The sequence below is a fragment of the Manis javanica genome, chromosome 10, assembly GCF_040802235.1.
Source record: "Manis javanica isolate MJ-LG chromosome 10, MJ_LKY, whole genome shotgun sequence".
Lineage (NCBI taxonomy): Eukaryota > Metazoa > Chordata > Mammalia > Pholidota > Manidae > Manis > Manis javanica.
The window spans coordinates 15,617,760-15,632,299 of record NC_133165.1 but is presented as its reverse complement, the minus strand read 5'-3'; the positions used below and the strand labels follow the sequence as shown (position 1 = coordinate 15,632,299).

At 44.7% G+C, this 14,540-nt stretch overlaps 2 protein-coding genes across 2 annotated transcripts; both read left to right on the top strand.

The window, feature by feature from the left end:
- Positions 1-804: 804 nt before the first annotated feature.
- MYF6 (myogenic factor 6) lies at positions 805-2,760 on the top strand. Its single transcript, XM_017672246.3, has 3 exons — positions 805-1,501; positions 1,788-1,878; positions 2,111-2,760. The coding sequence occupies exons 1-3, from the start codon at positions 983-985 to the stop codon at positions 2,227-2,229; spliced, it is 729 nt and encodes a 242-aa protein (XP_017527735.1). The 5' UTR covers positions 805-982; the 3' UTR covers positions 2,230-2,760.
- Positions 2,761-4,438: 1,678 nt separating this feature from the next.
- On the top strand, positions 4,439-12,611 carry MYF5 (myogenic factor 5). The gene is made up of 4 exons (XM_017672248.3): positions 4,439-6,257; positions 9,949-10,475; positions 11,320-11,395; positions 11,806-12,611. Exons 1-4 carry the CDS (start codon positions 6,074-6,076, stop codon positions 11,994-11,996), a joined length of 978 nt encoding a protein of 325 aa, XP_017527737.3. The 5' UTR covers positions 4,439-6,073; the 3' UTR covers positions 11,997-12,611.
- Positions 12,612-14,540: the final 1,929 nt, after the last annotated feature.

Here is a 14,540-nt window from a genome sequence, read left to right as displayed (position 1 = left end):
AGAACTTGAACGAAAAAGCTGTGAGCACAACACGTACAACAGGAACATAACAGAGGCACCCTGGGGTCAGCGCCACATTGGATCCTGAAATACCAAGTGGCCATAGTGAGGCTTGTTTCCACAAGAATGATTTTTTGAAGAGAAGTTGTTACATGAATTGCATCTCCGTCCTCTGTCCCACCCCTTATCTCATAGCTACTATTGCTCCACAGTGGAGGGGCACGAAATTCAGATCTTGGTTACCAACTCCCCACAAAAATAAGATAGCCAAGGAAGGAACCTGAGCACCCTCCAGCCACCCCTCCAGCTTCCAAATCATCCTAGAGCTTTAGTAAAAGACAGGAAAGAGATTTACCTGCTGCTATGGAGGCTGAAGCCTGAAAGTCATGTATGACCTTTGAAGGACTGTAATGGTTTTAATCACAGGAATAGCATCTTTTTGACAGGCAAGAGAGAGAAAAGAGCTGAACCACTCTGCAAATATTAACCAGGCTATTTTGGAGCAATGGCTATTGCATTTGAAATCTTTCATCATTGGTCTATACTTAGAATTGAGAGGAGCCTGGGGGAGGAGAATGGAGCAGTGCTAATCCGCAGTTGTTTTGAAGTTGTCCTGTAAACAGGTTAGCATCTCAATGGCGGCGGCAAATGGAAGCATTCAACGCTTTGTTTCAATACGGGGATGCGCTCCGTGTATTTTTTCGCTGTTTTACCTGTTCTGCATATAGGTTGTCACATCGTTCTAGGGTTGATACTTCTCAGTTTTCTTTCAAACTAGATGTTCTAGAGAGCACTTGCTGTAATCACATTGGGAGACTGATGCTCCATGACAGCTAAAAGTTGGATTGAGTTTCAGGAGCTACTATATATAAAGCTGGGGCGACTTATGTCACCGCACTAATTAAATGCCATCTGGGTGGTTCCTCTGGGTTTTTGAGCCCATCACCCAGTTCAGACCGAGTCAGAGGCCAAGGAGGAGAACATGATGATGGACCTTTTTGAAACTGGCTCCTATTTCTTCTACTTGGACGGGGAAAATGTTACCCTGCAGCCGTTAGAAGTGGCCGAGGGCTCTCCTTTGTATCCAGGGAGCGATGGTACCCTGTCCCCCTGCCAGGACCAAATGCCCCCGGAAGCTGGGAGCGACAGCAGCGGCGAGGAACACGTCCTGGCGCCCCCAGGCCTGCAGCCTCCTCACTGCCCTGGCCAGTGTTTGATCTGGGCCTGCAAGACCTGCAAGAGAAAATCTGCCCCCACCGACCGGCGGAAAGCCGCCACCCTGCGCGAGAGGAGGCGGCTAAAGAAAATCAACGAGGCCTTCGAGGCACTAAAGCGGCGGACTGTGGCCAACCCCAACCAGAGGCTGCCCAAGGTGGAGATTCTACGGAGCGCCATCAGCTACATCGAGCGGCTGCAGGACCTGCTGCACCGGCTGGACCAGCAGGAGAAAATGCAGGAGCTGGGGGTGGACCCCTTCAGCTACCGACCCAAGCAGGAGAATGTACGCGCAGATGCTGCCGGGGCAGGGAATGCAAAGGCGGATTAGACGCTCTCCTCGGGGCCTTAACGTCCAGCTGCTCGGTCCCCTTTCCCGTCCCCCTTCCTCTCCCGCCCCTCCCGCTCCTTCTCATGAACCCCCAGTGACCCGTGAACACGGGGTGCCCACAATAGGCAGGAAATTCGTACGCGGCCCTAGCAAGCAGGGGAAACCCCCTCCCACAAGCCCCCCCAGCCCACCCCCGGAACCGACGCTTCTTTCCTAATCTGCTGCCTTGGTTTTCCTCCAGCTTGAGGGTGCGGATTTCCTGCGCACCTGCAGCTCCCAGTGGCCAAGCGTTTCGGATCATTCCAGGGGGCTCGTGATAAGCGCCAAGGAAGGTAAGGTACAAGAGAGGGCGCCGGGCTGCGCTAGAAACATTCCTGCTGGGCTGGGGTGCTCGCTCGGGGCAGGAAGGCCTTCGAACGCGCGCGGGGACGCGCCCTGCAAAGACGCTCCCGGCGCGCCGCCCGCCCGCGCTGCCTAAGCGGGCCCAGGCGGGGCGCGGAGCTGTGGTTCTAACTTTCTTGACTGCTACGCGTGTTTTGTTTTTGTTTGTTTCCCTGCGCTCAGGAGGGGCAAATATTGATTCGTCGGCCTCGAGTAGCCTTCGATGCCTTTCTTCCATCGTGGACAGTATTTCCTCGGAGGAACGCAAACTCCCCTGCGTGGAGGAGGTGGTGGAGAAGTAACTCGGCGCCGGTGGTCGGGACGTTCTCCACGCAGCAGGAAGATCCCACCCTCCCTCCTTCGCCTAATCCTTTAGATGAGGTCACATTACATGAATATTTAGGAACGCGGACCCAGGAGTTTACGAAAGGGAAGGAGATGCTCACAAAGAAACTTCTGGGAAACTTGTGCACGCCAGAATGAAAAAAATTAAGCCCTTTGGCTTCGGGCTTTTATTTTTGGAACTGCGAGTGGCTTAGGTCTAGCGGCCTTATTTTGTTCTTGTTTGATTGGTTTTGTAATATACTTACTTTTATTACGGCTATCCTTTTGCGCCATGTTCAAACAGTTCATTCCTGTCTAAAGCGAAGTGGGAACGTTGCATTTAAATGTTAGTGGTATTGAATATATTTTTGTAAATAATGTTAGTACTTTCGTTTTTTTTATGTAAACCTAAGAAATCCATTTTAAATGTGGAATGACGTATTTGCATATAAAATGTGCGAGGATCCTGGTATTGTAATATTAAAAAAATAAGTTTCTATATGCACAAAGTTGGTCCTAATTTGATTCAACTGAAGAAAAATGGTTGAGGGCATGTGTGCAACAAAGAGGAGCCCTATTTTAACTTGGACACCACACAGCCCATACTTTTTTGGTGTTTTCTAAAAGGCTGGCTTAAAAGGAGGAAAACTGGTAGTTTTGCTATGCGTGAATTAAACTGTTCACTTTGCTCTCCCACGTAGACTTCACACCTGTGGTCAGGAATGCAGAATACCCGGACTCTGCCAGTCTTTCTTCTTTCAGCATCCTGTTTCTTTCTGTTTTAACTGTTCTATATCTGGAGATGTGGGTAGGATTTACCTTCAGAAGTTAACAGCTGGATTCTCAGTCCAGTGAAATGTCCTTGTTGCAAGAAATTGCCACACAAAAACTTTCTGTTTATTTCCCTACAAAGATCTTCAGTGAATTTAGCCCAAATTGCTTTCCTTCATTGGCTTTCCAGGCCCCACCTTCCATGAAGCAGCCTTCATCTGGAGGACCCAGGGGCTGCCCCGGCCCCCTCCCTGGGTTTCTTGAGCTGAACTAGTGGCTAGAACACCAGAATATCCTCACGGCCTCGTGGCCTGGGTTTGTTTTCCAGTCAGAATGCTGAGAGCAGGAGACAATCTGTCTCTTCCCGGAGGGTGGGCTTCTTTGAAGGAAGGGTTGCTTCAGAGAAGGAAGGGTTAAATGGTTGAGGTCAAAAGACACCACCACACATGAAACCTCTTAGCTGGACCAAATAGCAAAGCCCTAGAGAGGCTAGAAGCCCCAGGAGCTCCTCACCGTGAGGATTTTACGACGTGTGCCAAGTCTGTTTATCCTGTAACCTCAGGAAGAACCGACCACCATGAATCGCAGTGGGCAGTGAAGCCGAGGGGAGGGGCAGCCATTGTTTGGAATTGCTACTTCTCTCTAACATTCTATAAAAGGCACCTTCACTCTCAGCCCCCTTCCCCACCCTTAACTTCTTCCTTCCTTCTTTTTCCCCACAGCTAGTCCTTGGTTCACAGATGTGGAAATCAAACCGAATTCAGTATTTCCCAGTCTTTCTTCCTAACACTTCAGTCCGGACCTCCCAGTTGCACACCAGATACTGCCACAGACAATGTCCCCTGCAGGCACAGGGCCGTATCTTGCCCCTTTTCTGTCTCAAAAGGCCTTTTCATGAGGGAAATACTTTGTTTTCTGAGCATCTGGATGATTCTAGTTACTCCTAGAATACTTCTAAATGCAGAAAGGTTTATAGAGGAAACTGACATGGACATATAAGCCCTCCCAAATGTTTGAGAAAAGCAGGCAGGCATGTTAGTGAATACAAACTGCTGAGTTTCTGTGGCTGTTGACTACCTGGCTTGAGTCCCGGCAACTGCTGTTTAGCTTCGGACTGTCCCTGCACCCCTCTTCTCCCGGTTTCCTCATTATAAAGTAATGGGAATGACAATAATAGTGCTTAACTCCTGGGGTTGTGAAGATTCGCTAAAATAACACATGTAAAGTGCTTTGCCAAAACAGAGCACAAAATAAACACTAAATGTCGACTGTCTTTATTTTTTATTCGTAAATCTAAATTGACCATCAAAAGGCTTATCTTCCACCAAAAGCCAAAGTTCCTTCAGATTGAGTTTCCCAACCGGGGAAAAGTATTTATAACAATGAGACCAGAAGCAATATGAATGAACCATTCTTAGCATTTCACATATTTACTCATAGAATCCTACAAAAAAAACCCTTCAAGAAGTACTGTTACCTCTTATGGGAACGCCAGTCTTTGAGATAGAAAGGTTCTTGCATTTTAAGTACAGAACCAAAATTTGGAGCCAGTCAATGTCAGTGGCCGCATGTGATCCCTCAATCCCCCTGTACCCTGAAAGAGAAACCTTGGGAAAGAAAAAGATGGAATATTTATGATCCATAGAATAATTTGGCTCTCTTTGACAACTGTTTTCCAAAAGCTCTTTCTCAAGAGTAGTTAGCTAGTGGACTCCAGAGCAGTCATTTAATTAAAAGATAAGTGGTATAGCCTTTCAAATGATCTAATTAGAGCATGTGTGGATATGTCTGAGTAGTATGCATATCCAATAATCATGCTTATCATGTATATATAATTTTTTTCCTGAGAATCAATTGAGATTTACCCTGATATGTGTGTATATATAGATTTAACTCAGATTCATGCCACAACTGAAATCAAACATCATAATTGACCAGGTGAATTCATTTACATTATGACTGCACATGTATTTGTAAGATTTGTATTCTGAACTGCTAAGCAGCAGAATGCTTTTATCAATTCATGAGCTTTACTTGCTGATAGATTTTATTCAGTCTTTGCAAACCAAATCTTCTCTATCTCCCCTAGCTGGGAAACTTGAGAACTGTTTGAAATAAATTTGCCTATAGAAGTCTCTTTGTTAAGTAGAGAAAATGTTTCCTAAAGACTTCACTGTCACCCCACTGCTTTAGCTGATGAAGTGTTAGGCTTTGCAATGAAATCCTTGGTGTGTTTGCAATTAAAATATTTTTTATTTCATATTAATGATGATAACCTTTACTAAGGCCAAAGCCAAAACAAACAGGGCCATGGAAGAAGAAAATCAAGATGTAATAACTCAGTAAATATAAACAATTTGGGATTCAAACTGAGCAGCTTTCCAGAGCCAGGCATAAAGTTACCAAGAATAAAATAATGAGTGACTTTCTTTTCTATATTACTATAGAAATAATTTGTGGAACATCAAATATCAGCTTTCTCAAACTAACTTTAATCATCACACCTGGATCACTGAATTTCAGCCCTGAGCACACTGGAAATCCATTTATGTCTAACGGACTGATTTTGAGGGGAAGGGATCTTTCATGTATTTGAGAAGTGAGAGTACCACACTGAAATTCAGTGATTCTCATCTACTCCTGAGCCTGACAGAGAATTCTTGGGTTGCAAAAGTAACCTCTATCCTTGTAAAGACATTATTTACTTCAAGTTAGGATTTATCCACTTGTGCTTTTCTCTTAATTATATTTTATCCCATTTATTCATCTTCACCCAAATCCTCTTCCCAGACCACCATATCTGAAAAAACTGTATTAAAATATCTTTGTTTAAACTTTGAATATCTCATTTCCTAATCTATTAGTAAATTAGCAATAACATGGTATTTCCCCCCAAAGAGCCAAGGAATCAGGCATGTCTCCAACAGACACCCCTTCAATCATCTCTTAAACTCAAAAGAAGTGTTACAGAAGGTGACCCTAGTCCAAGAGGTTTCATTCTGAAAAAGCAATTTGGGGCAAGCCTAGTTCAGAGTCAGCCTGTGAGATGGAATGGCTATGCCATGTGCTGGAACAAAGATAATGCCGTGTAAGAACTGGCTACTTTCTCTCCTCTCAAGGCTGCTAACAGTCCTTCCTTCGGCCTTTGATCTCTCCTGGGAGTCTTCGAATTCAAGCAGAGGCCAATGTCTTCTTCAGCTGTCTTCTGCACAAATTCTTCCAGCAGCTTTGGCAGGTACTAATGTGTTTACTTAGGTGTGCCTGGTTCCCAGAGTGATCAGCAGCTTGAAATTGTTTAGCACATTGTAAATTCAAATATGATAAGCAGAAATCTCCAGAAGAACTCTCTTTGTCCAGGAGTTGATAAGGGCCTCAGGTAGCGGCATCAGTGAATTGAAATGGGTTTATCTGTCTACATGTATTTGGTTTCTCCCTCTAGGAGACGCATGGGGAATTTTCAATAATAATAATCCCTGGGGTCTGCAAAATTTACTAGGAAGGGAAGCGCTGAGCATCATTTTGCTGGTGTGGTCTGTCCATCAACACTAGGATTGTTGCCATAATGTTTAAACAAAAATAGGTTCTCTTAAAAAAAATAAAAAGGTTAATAATTACTTAAAGGCTTATGCCATTAAAACTTGTTCATAAGTGTTAACTGTAAGAAATCAAACATGTATGTACTTTTCTTTGGAATATATAGTGAAAAAACAATTTTTTTTAATTATCTACTGCCCCCAAACTTGGTGGGCTTCATTTATAACAGCAAACATGGCTTAAGTTTCTTCTCAGTCCGCCTCCTGCAAGGCTCTCCTCACCCTCAGGATTAGAATAGCATGTCTAACAATCTGTTTACATATTAAATGTACGTGAGTTTTTGCTGCACGTAAGAAAGGCACTTCTCTGGAAAGAAAGCATTTTCATTTTTTTTCTATGAGGAACAAAAGCCAATCTAATCTGATTTTGAGTAAAAGAGCACAGGGGGAGCAGAAGATCTTTTCCAAAGTTACTTTGAACCTTTCTTACACTTCCTTGTTCAATCTCCCCACTCAGAAAAATTGTTTTTCTGCTTACCCGCTTTCCCACTTGCTCTCACGCGGGCTCTCCTCGGAAAAGAGCTACCGAACCTCTTTTGAACTGGGGGACCCCAGGCATCTTTGAGGCGCTGGCTTCCTCCCTTCTTTGTATAATGCCTCCCATTTTTCTTCTCTTTTCCACCTTTCGCCCCTGACAGCGGTTTGAAAGTTTTGTCTCGTTTTTTACCTTGGTGCTCTGAGATCCTGTTTTCAGCACTTGAGTCCCAAGGGTCCTCAACCCCGGACCTTGTGTCCCCCCTAGCGAGTCCCATTAAGCCGCCGGGCGCTTGTGTTTTCTCGGCTTCTTTAGTTCCACTAGCCCGCGGCACTCTGGTAAATTTGTTTTGAGATCACCTTACCACAGACAGCCCTAACCTCCGAGAACTCCCATCAATGACAGGGCGTCCTGAGTGACAGCGTCTTCCCAGGCCCGGGAGGGCAGCGGGAGAAGCCCGACGCCCCATCTCCGGGGAGTCGGCCCTGCAGCGCTGAGTGCGCGCGCGCACTGAGCCCGAACTGCTAGGAGAAAAACAAAATTCACATGTGGAGCGCCAGGTCCGGAGAAGGGGATGCTACTTTTCAATCCTATGCGACCTGGGGCATATTACTTACCTCTTGAGCTTCTGTTACCTTCTATTTAAAAATGGATCTAATAATAGTTCCCAATGAGAGGTTGGAAGTGGTAAACGAGTAGATAGATACGTGGAAAGGGTTGAGAACAGTGCTTGGCAAATAGAAGTCTTAATAATTGTTACAAATGCCGCACCTTGAGGGATTGGGTACAAAGCACATTAGGTGCCCGGTGGAAAGAAATCAGCAGAAAGGCAAGCAAAACTTATATATTCCATTTAAACTCCAAACAGCATGTTTATTTGTGCCCAAATCATGTATCTAAGCTGTTTTACCTGCGACCAGTGTGGTAACCTCTGGGCTCCGTAGCTAAAAGCAGTAGTATTACTGCTGCTGGTCAGAATCTGTGGGGCCTGGGTGAGAACATCTCTCCAATATTGTACTTCAGAGGTAGCAATGGGCATGCCTGCCAATGCTTCCACCAGTCTTCCATGCGCCCTGGGTCCTTTAGGAACTCGACTCTTATCTGGTGTAGCCCTGGTACCCTATTCATTTCAAAGTCACCCACTTGTTAATAGTGCTAAATAAAGTGCAGATGGATTTCCCACTGGCCATTTAGGCAGCGCGTTGTTGTGAAAGGGGGCCTGTCTCTCACGGGGGTAGTCGGGGTGTCTTTATTTCAGGGATGCCCTAAAGGGAGAGAGAACAGAGGCGAGCACGTTTCGGCGGACCTTAGTGCCTGACACTCCCCCATCCCTGGTTTTCTGGGCCTTGGCTTTGCAGAGTGAATCTCCCCCTAAAAAAAGTGTGCATTGCTCCAGCAACCCTTTAGGAAAGTAATTTTACTAAAAAGTAAGAAAAACAGAAGTGCCCCTCTGCCCGCTCCCGACTAACTTTGGAGCCACAACACTTACTGGACTGAGTGAGCATAGATCCGGGTGAGATCACTCTCTCCTGTTGTAATGGGATCTGGAGGTGGGTTAAGGGTGGGGGAGGATTGGCAAAAGCTGATTAATACATTCACTCTTACTTAAATGGCAGCCCTCCCCTCTCCCCTTCTACCTACCAACATTTCAAAGACTGCTGAGACTGCTTTTCTAGAAGGCTTTGGTCGCTGGAGTGTGTGAAGTTACTCGGGGTTTGAGGAGCTGGAAATTTTACACGAGCGGAGAGGGATTGTTGGCCGGCAGCTGGGATGCATCTGTAACGGTGTTCGTTTGCCTGAAGGCAGAAAATCAGAGACCCCAAAGCCCAGCTTGGCTGTTTAGTCTGTCGCGATGAGGGGGCGGAGCAGATAGAGAGGGAGAAAGGAGACGTGCCCCTGGAAAAGAGAGTTCGTCGTCCATAACGCAGTTTCCTAGAATAAAGCTTCCAGAGTGGCCTCAGCGCGGGTCTTCCGCCGTCTCGGGGTCTAGCAAAGGCCTGGCCCAACCGGGGAGGCGCTCAGGAAACTTGCAGAAGGGGAAGGGCAGGGAGCACTGCTCCTAGTCACGGGCTCTTGGTCCCACCTGACTTTAGATGAGCAGACACGGAGCGAGCCCTGTCTTGGGGAAAAGGAACCTCTCCGCTTACCCCCAATAACACAGAGCCTATAAAATGAAAATCTGATCAGAACAGAATAGATTTCCCTTAAATCTAGGTTCACTCTATGATTGAAAGTGTCAGTTTAAGTCTTTAGCAACCATTATGTGGTCCACTGACTGAAAAACTTTCCGAGGTAACTAAAACTCTTGAAAAAAAGAAACAAACACCTAAAACTAAGGTGAATCCTCCTGCCCAGGATTAGAAGGAACGTCAGCTTTTGGTGTCGGCTCAGAGGGATTTCTATTCATTTCCTTTATAAATGTGTGAGCAATTGCTAAAAGTTGGACTTCCTTTGTTCATTTTTGTCTGTGACACTCTTTAAGTGATTGCTTGGTTCAGGTAATCTGGAGAGAGCCAGTGAGCGGGTTGGCGAGTCAGCCCCCCGCCCCAGCAGAGATGCAGTAAAACCATTAGCATCTAAAGGAGCTGTAAACAGCAAACTGTCTCTAGAGGGAAGGAGGAGGTTTGCCCAGACAGCCCCGGCGGGGGTTGCGGTGGGATATGCTAATAATGCCCGGCCACCTCCCTCCCACAAGAATATATAAAGAGCCCCAACCCCAGCGCGCAGACCCAGGCCGCCAGACGTCTGCCCTTGTTAATTACCAGCAACACAGACCTGGGGGCTCCGCTCGGGATTTGCCCGCCCGCAAGCAGCTCTAGGCGCCCGTTTTCTCCCTCATCTCTCTCGCCGCTGTCCAGGTGCACCGCCTGATTCACCGCAGAGGATGGACATGATGGACGGCTGCCAGTTCTCGCCTTCCGAGTACTTCTACGAGGGCTCCTGCATCCCGTCCCCCGAGGGCGAGTTTGGGGATGAGTTTGAGCCACGAGTGGCTGCCTTCGGGGCTCATAAAGCAGAGCTGCAGGGCTCAGACGAGGACGAGCACGTGCGAGCGCCGACAGGCCACCACCAGGCCGGCCACTGCCTCATGTGGGCCTGCAAAGCATGCAAGAGAAAGTCCACCACTATGGATCGACGGAAGGCAGCCACCATGCGCGAGCGGAGACGTCTGAAGAAGGTCAACCAGGCCTTCGAGACTCTCAAGAGGTGCACCACGACCAATCCCAACCAGAGGCTGCCCAAGGTAGAGATTCTCAGGAATGCCATCCGCTACATAGAGAGCCTGCAGGAGCTGCTGAGGGAACAGGTGGAGAACTACTACAGCCTGCCGGGACAGAGCTGCTCTGAGCCCACCAGCCCCACCTCCAACTGTTCGGACGGCATGGTAAGAGAGAGTTCTGGTACCTACTCAGCCACCCCAATCTTTTCCAAAAATCTCTGCATCCCATTTAAACCAGGTGTGGCCACCAAATATCCAATGGTTATTGGTAGATGGCTGGGGGTGGCAGTGAGGAGGCAGTTGCTGCAAGAGAAAAGAGGTGCCAGATTTAGAGATGCCAGCAAGCAGCTGCTAAACAGGATTTTAGTGTGATTTCCTACCAGGTTCTAGGTATTCATTTTAGGAGGGAGTTGTCATGTGAGGTAGGTGACTGTGAATGATCAATAACATGTTTTCTCCATTACTCAGTTTATTTCCAAAATATACCACCAGTGGACCCTGCCACACAGTTACATCTTAAGCAATTGTCTGAAGTTCCCACTGCCCCACAATTTATAAAGTAATGAAGAAGTGGAAAGAAATACCCACATGGCCCCAGTCCCTGCTCTGCTGAGGCCTGGCTGGAAGGAGATGTTGAAGCATTCTTTTCAGAGGGTGTTTGCTCCAACGCTGCCAGGTTTTAATGTGTTTTTGCCCTGGGAAAGTGTTCTTTCCCTCAATTAGTGTGGCTTCCTTTTACTCCAATCCATTTTGCATGGTTAACCCAATGCACATTGCTGCTGAATTCCACCCCCTCTTCTCTTTGCTGCTGTTCTCCTCTTCTCCAAGCACAGAGATTGACCTCGGTGCCCTTGCAGTTTGGTGAGGGCTAATCCTTCCTAAACTGAGGCAATGAAGGTGATTGAGAGTGGGCAGTTAAGGAGCCAGTGGGCAGGTGCTGCCTCCCCCCAGGTCCAAGCATCTTTTGCCAAGATCTGAAAACAAACTTCCTTTGTGTCTTATATTATAGCCCGAATGTAACAGCCCTGTCTGGTCCAGAAAAAGCAGCAGTTTTGACAGCATCTACTGTCCTGATGTACCCAATGGTAAGAATTGATGACCACTCGGGTGTTTAAAGATGAGTTCAACTTCCCCATTCTGCCTGTCAAAGCAGAATCAGTTCTTCCAGGCAGTATTGGAGAAGGGAAGAGAAAGCATCCTTTCTTATGGGCAGTTTTTTTGCAGAGCAAAATGTACACATATCTTTTGCTCAAAATCCCCCTAACAGATAAACACACATGTAGACATCCATGGTTGAAATATTAGTAGAGGGATTCTCTGCTCCCAAAATTCACCCGGTGAATTGCTAAGTATTTGTTGCAAATTTCTACATCAGACTTTCTTTGACCATCTGACCTCTGGGTGTCAAAGGAGCTGACCTATTTTTAGGGGTGGCATAAGCAAGTCTATCTATTTGGGGATTTCCTTTATAATGGTTTTCTCCTTGTATCCTTAGTGTATGCTACAGATAAAAGTACCTTGTCTAGCTTGGATTGCTTATCCAGCATTGTGGATCGGATCACCAACTCAGAGCAACCTGGATTGCCTCTCCAGGACCCGGCCTCTCTCTCACCAGTGGCCAGCACCGACTCTCAGCCCGCAACTCCAGGGGCCTCTGGTTCCAGGCTCATCTATCACGTACTATGAACTAAAATCTAGTCTAGATCAGTTCTGCCCAGAGGGCCTATTACACAGGAGGAAGGAGGCCTCAAAAGTCCGAAAGCAAGACAACGTGCATACAAAGATTTCCTTGCAGTTGTAAATTTGTAAATATTATCTTGCCACTTTATAAGAAAGTGTATTTAACTAAAAGCTAAGAAGTCACCTTTGCAATTAATACATTATTATTTCCCTCCTCCTTCTTCTTTGCTTTAGATACTATTAGTTTCAGTTATATTACTTCTAATAGGAGGCAACTCACTGAAGGTAGCTTATTGCAACGCTTAACTTAAGTTTTTTTTAAATAAATATTGCTTATCAAGATATTATCTCTGGTATTTAGATCTTTATTTTTTCCTTCAAAACATTAGAACAGCTGAAAATCAGTTTCAGGAAGCTTTAAATATATTTAACTATTGTTTTTCTCTTTAGCCCTTTGGTTATATTGTATTAAATAAAAACGTAACAATACTGCCTAATGGTATATATTTTTATCTCTTCTTACAAAAAATGCATATTTTAATGTAAACACAAAATAGTACTTTGTGGATAATTTCAAGATATAAGAAATTTTGGAAATTCCACTATAAATAAACTTGTTTAAATGAAGAAATGTTTTGGTTCATGATTTTTAGAAAGAACATCCTTAAAGGAATTAGCAGTCATTGACATTAAATCTTTTTAAACAGTTGACTTTGTGGATAAATCTGAATATGTGCCATCTCATAGATTCTGTCTGGGTCCTGTTGATGTCACAAATGAAATGCCATATTTCCATTTTAATCCTATTTCAAAGGAGCCTACCAAATACTATTTTTTCTTTATCTTACCACCATTTCATGTATGTCAAGTTGTGTGTGTGTGTGTGTGTGTGTGTGTGTGTGTGTGTGTGTAGGGAATGTGGAAATTATTCAGGACAATAACATATGTTTAAACAAGAAGAAAGTATAACATTACATCATTTTAATTCTTACAGTACATTAGAAATAATGAGTTAGATCATATTTACTTTATCTACTTGCCTGAAAATATATCAATACATTAATATATTAATATTGTCAATAAAATACTTAAGGATATTGAGTTAATTGAAGAATAAGAAAATTCATACAACACAGGAAAGTAAGCAGACAGTATTGATTTCCTTGTCTTCACAGCCTTTTTGACTTTGTCGGTCACATTGTGCATGTGAGTGATGGATATGAGTCTGTTACTGTTTATCACTTTAAGTCTCCTTTAGAAAAAATTGAGATGAAAAAAATAGGACAACTAAGTGAATAATTAGGTTGAGACAATCATGGGGATAATTCTCACAAGCGTACCATCGAAAGAAATAGAAAGGAAATATCCTTAGAACATCTGTAGTAGCTGTTCACAGCAAAAACATAAAGATGAATATTTCACCCCCTTATTTGGACATTAACTTAGAATTTGGCCAAGGGTTTGCAGCTACACAGATCAATCAACCAAAGCATCCAGTCTCTGCTACAGCTTGGCAGTCCTACTGTTCTCAGGAAGATTTCCCCTTCTTTCGGATGTGGCACTTGTGCTTGCCAAGTCATCAGGCTTAAAAGCATAGAAATTATTCCACAAAGGGAGGGACAGGAGAGGAGCTGATGTCAAAAAGTAATGTAGCCACTGTCAGTCTGTTAGCATTGTGCCCTGATGTGCAATGCTTACTTTTCGCACACAGGTCAGTCTTGCTTTACCTATGATTTGGTAGTGAGGTTATGAGGTGAGTGGAGAGTTCAAGGGGGCACCATAGAGGTGCAGATACGGTTTCAACCTAAGTCTGAGTTAGTCGCTTTCATTAGACACTAGGTACTTTTTCTCCTGTTTATGCTTCTGTGGAGAGGATATAGATTCACTGGTCTTTGTAAAATTAGAAAAAAAGGTATTATCCAAAGATTGTTTTGTGTTCTTACAAATTCATTTAAAAAACACATTACCATACTCTGTTCCACTTAATAAAAGTAAACACAGAATGTGATTTTTAATTCATCTAAATAAAAATTAACTTTCCTATGAAACCCTAGTTACTTCTATGACTTGGAAATGTATTTAGTGTTCTAGTGACTGTTATGATGCTTCAAAGTATTTAGAGATTTTCTGTGGACTGGATTTAATATGGGTAGTGATCGATTATCACTAAAGACCATGTGCTCCATGTCGGGTTGCTTAGTGTCATTTCCAGCATACTAGTGTTGGAGACTCGTGTTTCCTCAGTAAACGCTCAGCACAACACATCACATGCAGTCACATATACTTGTCTGACAAAGGCCTTCTGGAATTGGTTCTCCAGTAGGCCAGACCCACACAAACCTTTTCTTCAAGAAAGTAAGGGGCAGGGGGCGTTGGTGCAGGGGAAGGTGAGATACTGGTAAAATATTCTAGTAAGGACAGGCTATTGCTGTCAGAAAGAAGTCCTCTGGAGTGAACAGTTGGGCTGACAGCATGTTTCAGACCACTTCATCTCAGCTGGTGGTAAAATTCAGTTAACAGTCAAATATCCAGAAGCAGCTAGGAAAATGT

Coding starts and splice junctions, on each gene's coding strand:
- MYF6 (XM_017672246.3), top strand. CDS start 983: ATGATGATGGACCTTTTTGAAACTGGCTCCTATTTCTTCTACTTGGAC. Junction 1,502..1,787: donor ACCGACCCAAGCAGGAGAAT/GTACGCGCAGAT, acceptor GTTTTCCTCCAG/CTTGAGGGTGCGGATTTCCT. Junction 1,879..2,110: donor CGTGATAAGCGCCAAGGAAG/GTAAGGTACAAG, acceptor CCCTGCGCTCAG/GAGGGGCAAATATTGATTCG.
- MYF5 (XM_017672248.3), top strand. CDS start 6,074: ATGGCTATGCCATGTGCTGGAACAAAGATAATGCCGTGTAAGAACTGG. Junction 6,258..9,948: donor TCTTCCAGCAGCTTTGGCAG/GTACTAATGTGT, acceptor GCCGCTGTCCAG/GTGCACCGCCTGATTCACCG. Junction 11,396..11,805: donor CTGTCCTGATGTACCCAATG/GTAAGAATTGAT, acceptor TTGTATCCTTAG/TGTATGCTACAGATAAAAGT.